Consider the following 12,168-nt stretch of genomic DNA (forward strand, 5'->3'; position numbering starts at 1 on the left):
GCTGCTCGGCTCAAAGTGGGAACACTGGTCGCGGCAGCCAAAGTTTGATAAGCCAGGGAGCAGTGTTCCTCTCCTCTGCCATCTTCACAGAGCTCTGACTGTGGTTAATAAAGGCAGATGATTCATTAGTGGTGATTAATATTGGGCTATGGGGACGTTAACTGCTGGCGGTTGAGTATTTTATTGAGCTTGTTTTACTGTTGCACTCACTGGAAGTAGTTTGGGGCTGGAGCCAGATGCTTAAAATATAAATGTACAATTAGAGTGGACGTGGAGGACTGAGAAGCGTTGGCGTGTTCTCTGTAATGCAACACTGAACCGTCATCGTGGCGAGGATCACAGTTTTATAAAAAAATATTTTACTAGTCTTGGAGGATCTAATTAATACTTCTGCACACATTATTATACCCTCGAGGACACTGATACTTACAGTAACACTAGATCTCACAAGTGAACCACTCCAAATGCCCTTTTACATAAAGTTCAGCAAATACATTTAGTAGATGATGAAATGGTGAGTATTATTAACCCACTTAGCGCCAGACAAAAGCAGCAGTTGTATGGACAGAATAGCAGCGACATTCAGAGTCCAACCAGAACCTCGTAGATTAGAAAGAGCAATTCAGAAGTTCCTCCATACTTAGTGATGTTAGCTGCAAAAAGACACAGGTGCTCAGCAACCTCGCTTTAATGTAGCACTATAACTGAGCTGTCCTCGTGGGTGCAGATTGGCAACATGTTGCAACCAATCTGTCTGTGTTTATAAAGGAGTGGGTTAGGGCTGTTCGATATAACGACATATATCGGATATGAAAACATCTATCGTTTCATATTATACCCTTTCGTTTGTTTCGTGGTGTTGCAAAATAAACTGTTTACGGCAATATGTTTTCATGGTTTGATGGTCACTGTAGCAGCTATATTCATTTCTTGAAGTTCCCTATTTCTCTTTTATGTATTTATTATTTATTACACTACAGCTGGACAAGCGAATGTTTTTATGTGTTGTCGTTAGCAACAACGACGGTAAACCCAGCGTGTGGCTCCGCTGTCCGCTTCTTTATTTTCCACATAAACCTTTCACAATAAAGCTGAAGATCGTGTTGAGATTTTTCAAAATAAACTGAAATGACATGCATTGTTCTCAAACACCAAATTTCAGAAGATGCATCAAACAAATTACCTCAAATAAAAACATGAAGTAACTATAAATGGCGGTTATAGTAACCACGTGGATGCAGGCACAGAGAATACCAGCATGGCCAGTGAAGATGATGCAGAGCCAGGTAGCTCCAAACAGAAGGACCAGTCAAAACAAACCGAGGACTTTATTCCTAAATGAGGTGCTACCTCTGTAGCATGGAATGAGAATAGAATAGAATAGAATTCAACTTTATTGTCATTGCACGTCACAAGTACAAGGCAACGAAATGCAGTTTGCATCCATCTAGAAGTGCTTTAGCCATAATATAGATATATTACAAAATATATATTAGCAATAACATAGATATATAGATATATTACAGAAATGGGTCTGTTATAGATATGAGGGTACAAAATATGGGTCTATTATGGGTATGTTACAATGTACACGGTATGAAGGTCTGTTATGAATCTGCTATAAGTATGTACAGGCTATGGACAGGATATAAATATTAAAACAAGTTATAAACAGTTGTAAACAGTTGTAGAATTATAATCATCTTATTTTACAGAATGATTGTCTATACAGCATTTACAGTAGTGCAGTTAAGTTCACCAGGATGTCTCAGAGTCCTCAGGAAGAAGAGGCGCTGGTGAGCCTTCTCGACCAGCTTGGAGCAGTTGGTCGTCCAGGTGAGATCCTCGGAGATGTGGACACCCAGGAACTTGAAGCTGCTCACACGCTCCACAGCCGTCCCTTTAATGTAGATGGGTGGATGGACAATGGTTTGGTTATGAAAAGTCTGACACGGACCAGAAAACTGTACTATGCAAGTTATGCCGCAAACCGGCCCCCACCACAGACTCAGACATGGCAAAATAAATGTCTCATCAGGATGTGAGATTTTGGTCATATCACACATCCCTAGAGTGATTAGTTATCTGCAAACCATTGCTAGTCTGTCTGGGAGTGATTGCAGTCAGTCCAAGTTGGAATGCAATTCTTTGGAGATTGGCTGTCCTGTGCAGGCTACCAGAGGGTGTGGCTATTTCACGAGCAAAGAGGCGAGACGGGCATTTGGATAAAAGGTTGTCCTCTAAGCTAATGTTGGGCTCAAGTGTCCTAAAAATCACACTTTCCCTCTGAGAAGTTTGATTACATGCTGACTAGGGCTGGGCCATATTATACCGTTCACGGTAATACCGGTATAATGTTAGGCAACAATAGGAAAATGAAATATCGCGATAGAATATGAGTAAAACGCGCATGCGCAGTGCCTTTGTTTTCATACGCACATGGCCGATTGTTGAGTGAAACAGATGAACCAGAATTGGTTTGTAAAAATGGTGCAACTTCAGTGATGTGGAACTGGTTTGGTGTTTGTCCGTCAGATACACGACAAAGCACATTTTTTTGCAGAACATGCAAGCGGCCATCGTTATTGTCGTATTTGTCGGACTAAGATGCCCTTAAATCTGGGAGTAATCTGGGTCCTAAACTCCTTATTCTTCAGTTCAAACGAACACTGCAGCATCACTGAGCATTAAAAACTGTCTAAATTCTTTCATCTTTAATAAAACGATCAGCATTGCTGCTTTACCAGGTGTAATTATAAAGTTTAACTTCCAGGCATCCATTAAAACAAAATTTATTACATTTAACAGAGTTAGAAGTTAGCGGGAAGCTAGCGGAAGTTAGCTCGCTAGTTACCTAAACATGATATAGCATGTTCTGACTGAGAGATTTCTGAAAAAAATCAAACGTACAGCTCTGCTATCACTTCCAACATAAATGAAGACAGGAAACTAAACAGCAGTGACGTTTGTAGGGTTACTGAAGTTGGGCTAGCTGGTATATAATGATGTGCTACGTAATCGCTAGCGACACAGCTATGTTAGCATAACATAAACAGTGAAGCTGGAGGACGAACACTAACACTTTTCCACTTATAAAAGTTAACGTTAAGGTTCCTCATGGTTAGAGACAAATGCAATCGCATGGCAGGATGCTGTAAACGGACCAAACTTCAGTCAGGAGAACAACTGAGATAATCCATCTACAATACGAGGTTAGTCATTAATATACTGCAACAACATGGGAATAGAGCAGCTGCCAGAGAATTCAACATTAATGAATCAATGGTACAGAAGTGGAGGAAGCAAGAAGAATGAGTTTAATAAAGTTTGATTTATCTGACTGCTTTGTTTCGCTTAATGTGCCTTATAATCCCGTGCACCTTATGGTCCGAAAAATACGTACTGCATACTGCAGTTTAATTTTGCAAAGCACCTCTTTTTAACTTCAGTGGATATTATATATGGTTATGCTCAGGATATGTCAGCCCATTTCTACTGGAAATGCCTTTTGGTTAAACTTTCAGCAAGGAATTTGTATTTGCACTGTTACATTTTTATAAAGCTTTAATGTACATAAAAACCAGCTTCTTATTTAAGTGAAAATAAATGGAAGGTTGTCTTTTTGCGCTAGTAATGTTGTGGAGTTGTATTTTGTCTCGCATCAATTATATCGTCAGTTATATCGTTATCGCAAATTTTCAAATATATATCGTGATAAATATTTTTGGCCATATCGCCCTGCTCTAATGCTGACATTACATGAGAGTTCATTCACTGTGTCCCACTTCAAAGAAAGTTTCACTAGCGCTGGCGAACAGCAGCAAAAACAGCAGCGCTTACCAAAAGAAAGGTTCTGGATATTCTCAACAACTCGCCTCAGTATCGCTGTCTTTGGTCAGAATTGAGCTTCACTGACTCACTGACTCTTTTCACAAAGTCTCCAGAGACATGGACACATGACTCTAAGGTAAACGGACTATGTACTCAAATTGGGAGGGGTAAGAAAACTGAATTCAGCTGCCGGCTACCAACCTAAAAGTTCACGTTTCTATTAATCATTATTCTTACCCATAAGCGTTGGTTTTTTTTGTTTTTTTTTCAGGGATATAGTCCTTTAAAACAGTGGTCCCGAACCTTTTTTGCACCACGGACTGGCCATTAAAGTGTCGCGGATAAATACAACAAAATAAACGACTCACGGACCAGTACCGGGCCAATGTCTCAATGCATGCTCAATCATCCAGATAAGTAAATCCCATCATCCGGACGTAGCATTTTCAGTGGGAGAAACGTTTCATCACTCATCCAAGTGACTCTTCAGAAAGTCGCTTCTGGTCACACCTCATTGCTGTGATTGGTCAAACTTTGCTCCGTTCAGCGGCCATTACACCAGACTTCAGGTGGTGATGCAGAGGTCTAGAAAACAGACTGACTTACGTTTTAATATTACTTAAAAATGTCCTGTGGAATCTTTTTGTAGATAAACACAAGTTCACACAAAAAAAAACCCCCAAACTGATCAATAACTCCACTATTTAAAATGAGCTTATTTAAAGGATGTAAAATATGCTATTGTTATTCGTCACCAAGAGCCCAGGTGAGGGCAGTCATGGGTAAATACACATACATACAAATGATCACGTTCTCGTTTGGGCCCAAATTGCAGTTCTGTCATTTTCTGTCAATGAAAAACCTAATTTTGGACGAACTGTCAGGGCTGGAGGTGATGCTCTGAATCGGTTTCAACATTAGATCCAGACTTCTCTTTAATTCTGCGCTTTTTTCACTCTCTGTCTCAAATGGCTGAATTGGCTCGTCACATTCCTCCCCATTCTCAACCCCACAGATGGACAGAGGGAGGGAGGCCGCCAGATTACATTAGCAGATCCTTGTCCTGTTTCTTTCTTCTTTTTTTTTTACCCCCTCTTTTCATTTAATTTTCTATGCTGCGAGCTACCCGCCAAAGAAGGCCACCCCCGCTTTCCAAATCCCTTCTGCACATATAACAAGACTCTCCGCCTTTGGTTACCTCAGGTGACAATTTACAATTTAGACCACACAGAGGCTGTTCACACACGCACACACACACACACATTGGCTAGCCAAGAATCCTTAGCATCCCGCCCCCCTTCTGCTGACCCCCTTAAAAACCCATTTTAATCAGGGAAGGAACTGTCTGCCCAGAGCAGCCTGAACACTTAATACCTCAAACAGGTTCATCTTGTTACCGAGCAAATAAATCCCGCTCACAGACACGCTGAGTTGAGACGTGGCTTTAGGAGGCCTGAGGGTGGTTTCTTTTGACTGCAGTGAAAGCATGCAGCGGCCGTGAGGCCCGATCCACCATCTCTGCTTTTGTAATATAGCCATGAATACAAATGGCCCCGCTAATTCACTCAAACTCCTAACAACGCTCATTTCCCCTCCTGCCAGAGGTCATTTGGCGCTGTGTTCCTCTCGCAGCTCCTTTTCCTCATTACATCTGCCTCCTGTGGGACTCTTTTTCCTAATCTTCAACAACTAAACATTCTCAAAATTGCGGCACGCTAAAGTTACTCCCACTCCTGTTTAGATTTAACACACGTGTGAAGTTTTATTTTTTTGTTGCTGGGCCCCGTTTCTTTTTTTGGGTTGTTTTCTGTGTGACCTCAGTGTCGTGTCAAGATCAGCCTCGGATTGCGAGCTCAGCTGGAGACAATCCAGACCTCTGGCAGCCCTGACAGCAACTTCCCAGGATCTGAGATGCTGCCAGGTCACTCTGGTGCCACCAGGCCTGGAGCCACGGCCGCAACCACAAGGAGTCCTAGAGTCAGACTGGGGGACCACAACAAGATGCTCGGCTACAGGGAGAGACGGGACACAGAGAGAAATAAGAGTTCTTCAGAGCCTTTGGATATGGTAGCGTCATGTGTTCTGTCCTTAGTAAAAATCCAAAACAGCAAACTGAATCAATTGTTTTAACTTCATAAAAGTGGCTTTATTAATTATTCAATCTCATCAGTGTTCAGGTTCACGTTTTTGCTTCTGCTGTTTCAAACTGTTTTTAGTTGAACATAGATTTTCTAAAACTCAGGAACCTTTTCTGTCTGTGCTGCACTCGAGTGCAGTGGGTCCTCTGAAATGTCCTGCAGCTACAGACGCCAACGAGCGCTGCGACACCAAACGGTAGAATTCTGCACAGAACATACATTTTATTATAAAATAATTAGTTTCATTGTATTGATCACTTAGAGCTTATTTAAATCATGCAATCTCTAACATGTTAAGCTAACTGTGTTTTTCAGCTATGAGCTAATTGGCTCGCAGAGCCGTCTCTGTGCTGGTTGAGACTGTATATAAAAGATGAACAGCAGCTGTGATACCTCTTACGCGCTGCTGTTTTGAACCTTTAGATTAGCGTTTTGGCTATTATTATTATTATTTTTATATATATATATTTATTTTTTTATATAATGACCAAACGTGACTATATTCTGATGAGGATGCAAACGTCGGGACCTCTGAGCTAATGCTGGCTAGTTTTGTTAGAACAATGCGCCTGCAGTCCACTGATTAAATGTGACGCTGATTTTAACTAGCGAAAAACAAAATGTACTCGCCAGGGAAACAGAAAAGCCAGCTCCAGTGGTTTCCAAAGTGTGGACCGGTGCCCCCTGATGGGACGCAAAAAGTACTGCAGGTGGGCCGCAGTGATACAAAAACTGAAATTCAGTTTTAAATTACTCACAATTATTTACATTCACAGATTTATATAAATGTAGTTATTTATGTAAAAAGCAAATTAAAACTGGTAATAGGAGGGGGTTAGTTTGTGATATCGCTCATTACTCCGACCTAAATTTACTGCTCTTGGTTGGGTCACTCATTCGCCTTAACACTTTGAATATGACTGGTAGCATTAGTGGTTTTTAGCCAGCACCCTGTGTTAGGTTCCCATTGACTTAAGGAAAAACTGCCTTAGTGTGTTCAGTCAAGTCAAGTGACAGAGAGCTATACCTCATGAAAAATGTAAAAGTTGTAAAGAAAAGCATCAGTCCTGTAGTTGTCTTGAAGTAGGAAATGTTCCCCATATATACACATAAAACGATTGTGGCCTGATTGAGAGTTTTTGCTCTGGAGTGCGTCCTCCTAACAGGAAAGCACAGACTTTCTCTAAGGTGCATTTCCCTCTGATGACAGGGAGCCAGCGCGGCACAATGCACCATTGTGTACGAGCGCTGTGCTGATCCTCGGTATGTACTGTTTGACATTTGTGGCATTCCCGCCGAGTTCTACCCCGATTATGCTTATCAATGAGAGACAGACTGATGGTGGAAGATAAGGCCCTCACCAGCTTTTGAAACAGCCGCAGGACCGTTTCGAGAACAAGTGTTCCCCACAATTCAGACATCCCTTTGGAGCCTATTAGAAGGTCAGAGATTCTGTATGATAAATGGATCTGGAGACCAAACGGCAGCATATTGTCCTGAGTTTTGAATACTTTCCTGCTCCAAGAATGCTGATGAAAACATCCTGTTGGCGCCGTTGTGCGGTACATTTTATGATGGGCTTACGTAACTGCCAGGCTCGATGTGTATTCACAGCCACTATAAAGTGTCCTGTTTTAAACATGTTTATCTGTGCTTTGAGGATTACCTGCCTTGTGCTATGACTCTTTCTGTCCTATAGAATTTGCACCTTTTCTCACTGGAGCAGTGAAAACACAGCACAAGCTCATAGCGTTGGCTGTGTTTTTTGGGGGTTACTCATGAAACCGAAGCAGAGCAAATATTACTTTGGAGATGTTAGTCTGTCTGTGTGACAAATTAGTAATCACCCTTCATCTGGATCTATTTTCTGTCACCCGTTTCAAGGGGAAATATTTTACCGTTGGAGCAACCAAATGTTCCCGTGTTCCCCAGCTAGCTGTTGACCTGTGTTTAAAGGGTTGTGTGATGGATCTTACTCAGATCAGAGCTGTAACCATTTAACGAAATATTCAATTCAGATGTGGGTGAGTATTCAGATGCTGAAACTCATCCACAAAGCTGGGGGAAACTGCAGAGTCAGGCAGTTTTTCTCTGTGGGTTCGTCACTGGGAGTGGCTGCATTCACGAGCAAGGAGTCATGAGATGGAGATGTTGACTTAAAATAATGTGAGTAGCAGCTCCCAAACATTTTCTATGACTTATAATCAGCACATACTTTAGCTCATATTTGCACACAGCTCCTGTTGTGCAGTGACACCTCCCTGTTCTGGGGGCTTTTGTGAAGTGACTGTAAGAGTGACCTGTTGATACTGGACAAGTCACCAGTCTATACCAGGCGAACACACAGAAAGTGAGAAGACCTCAAACTCTCACATCCACAGCTAGAGCCAGATGAGAGTCAACAGTTAACCGTATCATTCTGTGGGAGGAGCACCTGCACAGACAGGTAGCAATAACATGCACGCGCCACACAGAACCACCCACTCGGTCCCTGTCTGGCTTACTTTACAAATCCTGTCTTATCTGTGGCCTTATGAATCCACACGGATCCTTTCTGTCCTCACCTCCTAATCTATATCTGTGCTCTTCCCCCATCTGAGCCTCTTATTAGCCTTTTATTGCACTGTAACCTATTCAAAGGCCACATTAGAATATCGCCTGTGAAGCAGTGAGTCTCAGGGCCCGAGGTATTCGCATCGTAAAACATAAACGTGCTGCTTCAGGGTTAATCCGTGGCTCGCAGGAAGCAGTACTTTAACAGGATGAGTCCAGGTGAAGACACACAAAAGCAAAGTTAATGGGTGACAAACTTCAGTGATGCTCTGCTGCTCCTGCCGTCATTAACTCTAGCCCAGTGAAATCCCACTGTGCTGAACGACCGCTGCGTCTGCCCGTTCTGTTATAATCAAGTAGTGTAATCAAGTAGGTTGTTTGAGGCTAATAAGGTGTTCTTTGATTAAACTGCTCGTGCACAGTTGTAACCAGGATGGAGTTTGCTTGGAACAGCACGTCCCGTGTTTAGGAAGCAGTCGAGTCTGGTCGGGTTCTGGGCTTCAATAAACAGCTCCATCCAGTATAAATAGCAGAGCCTTTGGTCTGTTGCCACTGCGGCCGAGCGCAGCAGCAGCAGGGAGGAACAGCTGTAGTCGCTCTGTCGCCGAGGACAGATCACTCCTCAGCCATCCTGCCAGTCTTCTCTGTGCAGTCTAACATGAGCAGCGCTTGAGGACCACAGAGTCTGCTGGAGGGCCTTGCTGTAATTTCAGCCCTCTACCTACTGCACGCACCTGTGTCTGTAACTGCAGGTAATCCAGTGGCTTGCTGTGTACCTTTGTGTTCTGTTTTAATACGTTTAAGTATATGTCACAAGGGGAATGTGTCAAAAGGCGTCTCCCTTAGCAACAAAGAATTTTCCCACTCTGTAGTTTCCATCAGCTTTATATTGCCTCAATGTCTTTCATTGTTTTGGTTTTATATCCCACAACTTTGTTTGGGTTTAGTCTCACCGCTCTCATCAGCTTGGTTTCCACCTGCAGCGGGCTGATGCTTCCTGTCGGAGCATGTCAGATTTGGTACTAACCACGGAAACATGAGTGCGAGGATTTTACCAGTCTCAGTGTGTCGAATCTTTGTTTCAAAGCCACTGGAATCTCACAAGTATATACAATGTGTCATTTTACATTAGTGTCATTATGCACCAAGTTCTGGAAATGGGTCGGTGAGTCTCTCATGACCAATTTACTAAATATGGACACTTTGTGTGCAAGCCAGACGTCACTGTATGATTGAGATCAATTTTAGAGCCTGATCAAATTAATGGGCGGGGCTGATAAATTGGCTGTTTGCCTGTATGTCTGTATCGGCTTTTATAACGGCTGATAAATTAATGAATATTGGAAAAAGTAAAGAACAGGCGGGAGAAACACCCTTATGAATGTCGTTATGAATGTCGATGTTGCACAATTTGTCCACTAGAGGGCACCCTGCAGCATCCCGTATGGTTAGAACACTAAAACCTGATGTTCTGAGCAGAGTGCGGCACAGCGTAAACTATTCATCCGTAACTCGTTGTCATAATAAAACAAGATCTTCATTGCCAAAGTAAGGACTCAGAAATTCACATAACAAATGTTTATTTCCCATGTCCCAAAAAAAATATCCCCTAACATGTCAGATTTTCAAATGAGCAAATATTGGTCTTATAGTGGCCGGGCTCTAATAATTTTTACATCAATGTAGCAATTGGCAGGAACATTTGTTTAGAACTTTAAAGTTTCCAGGTAAATAAATAAATAAAAGTCAAACTGAATTCTCCTTGTTACTATGAAATGTGGGCTAGTTTAAAAGAGGCTTTCAGGTGGGTGATGGGGCACTTGGCTCTGATCCCAGAAAAGTGTCTAAAAAGGAAGGATTAGGCTGGGTTAATTGGATAGATGGTTCAAAAAGATTAGGTGCTGCAAGGAGCATTACTTTACCCCATCAGCTCGATGCACTGAACAACAGAGGGCCTGACTGTAAACACAGCGTCCAGATATAGTGTGTTAATAATGTGCCAACAGAGCTGTCAGCCTGCAAGGAGACACTATGCTGGAGATGTTTGCCCTCAGTGCTGTTAGGTTAGGTGTTAAACAGGAAGTTGATTGTTACATGGAGGAGTGGGTGGATGGTTACGATCTGCCAAAACAGTCACATATATGTGTATATGTGTAGATGTATAGATAAAGAGAAGTACTGGACAAACTAAACTGGATCCTATAACGACACTAGATGAATATTTATCAAATACCATGATTACTTTTTTGTCCAACAGTTTTTGATACAGTTTACTTTTGGTGAAAAGGAAATCACTAAAGTCTGTAGATGTCTGGCACGTCTGGGTGCAAAAGCTTGCAAAGATTTCATGTTGATCAGTCAGACCAGGTATGCTGCTTCCTGCTTTTTCTGAACACTCAAGCCACACTATGTAGGCATTAAGGACATGTATAACACAACCACAGGCTAGAAGGAGCCCGGGATTGAACCACCAACCTTGCTTTACTTCTACCTATTGAGTCAAAGCTGCCTGGAATTCTTCGCTACTATAACCCTCAACAGCCTAACTGTATGCTTAACCTTGACAACAGGCCCAGTCTGATGGTTCCTTTTCCATATCCGTCCTGCTGCAGGTCCTTCAAGCCAGACTTTGTTCTGATTCGCCAGCACGCCTACAGCATGATTCCCGGTGAGGACTTCAGGAATCTTGTCATCGGCCTCCATTTTGGCGGCGTCCCGAGCGTCAACTCCATCTTCTCCATATACAACTTCTGCAGCAAACCCTGGGTGGTAAGCGCTCCGTAACGGCTCTCTTTGCTATACTTTCACCCACACAAAGGTGTCGCAAAGTCCCTCCCTCGGCAGCTGCCTCCGACTGATTTATTTGTGCTAATAAATGGAGCTGCAACACCTGTGATTTGAGCTGGCCAGCAGAGCGGGCGGCTTCGGCCACCACGTGTTTTTAGTCACTTTGTGCTGAGAAAAGCTACAAAACTGCAGTGAAAAGTATGTAGATGCTTGGCTTTGAAAGAGGTCTTAAATTTAGGTTTAAAGCAGGAAATATGCAGCACAGTTTTGTTAAAGGTGCCATTCTTCACTATATATTTACAGTTCTGTTACTCATTCTACAAAGCACAAGTTAAAAAATGAGGTGGTTGATCACCAGTAAGGCACCTATCATGCTGTATATGTTAACCAACTGCTGAATGCGACACGTTTAACCGAAGCAGGTCTGAAGACAAATCTATTGGAAAGGAAATTCCAGCACCTCAAGAATAAATAACTCCAAGAAAGTATTACCTCGGGGTGTAAGCAAATGGATTATTGATTTTAGAAGAACAGGTGTTCAAACCCTCACACTAACAGGTGGGTCTAACTGTACCAGGCCACATTTTATAAACAAAAAAAAACCAAAAACCAAACAAACCTGGAGTTTCAGACGATCCATATCCTCTGCTCCTAAAAGTCGTTAACACGCATGAATCTTATAAGTTTCTGTTTGTCCTCCTTGAATAATGACGTCTTCCTGTCTTGTTTATTTCTGCTTGCAGTTTTCTCAAATGATTAAGCTGTACCGCTCCCTCGGCCCTGAGAAATTCCCCCTGAATGAACAAACTTTTTATCCCAACCACACACAGATGGTGAGTGCCCCGCAGATATTATTCTT

General features: G+C 42.4%; 1 protein-coding gene across 1 annotated transcript in view; it reads left to right on the plus strand.

Moving 5' to 3' along the window:
* Positions 1–12,168, plus strand: part of syn3 (synapsin III) — a 131,534-nt gene that overhangs the window by 49,352 nt on the left and 70,014 nt on the right. The window contains exons 5-6 of the mRNA XM_085251704.1: positions 11,135–11,291; positions 12,053–12,142. Coding sequence (XP_085107830.1) covers positions 11,135–11,291; positions 12,053–12,142 — 247 coding nt within the window. The remainder of the gene's footprint in view (positions 1–11,134; positions 11,292–12,052; positions 12,143–12,168) is intronic.

The sequence above is a fragment of the Mchenga conophoros genome, linkage group LG17, assembly GCF_057382185.1.
Source record: "Mchenga conophoros isolate Kocher_MC1m ecotype Shallow Benthic linkage group LG17, M_conophoros_male_GT1.1, whole genome shotgun sequence".
Lineage (NCBI taxonomy): Eukaryota > Metazoa > Chordata > Actinopteri > Cichliformes > Cichlidae > Mchenga > Mchenga conophoros.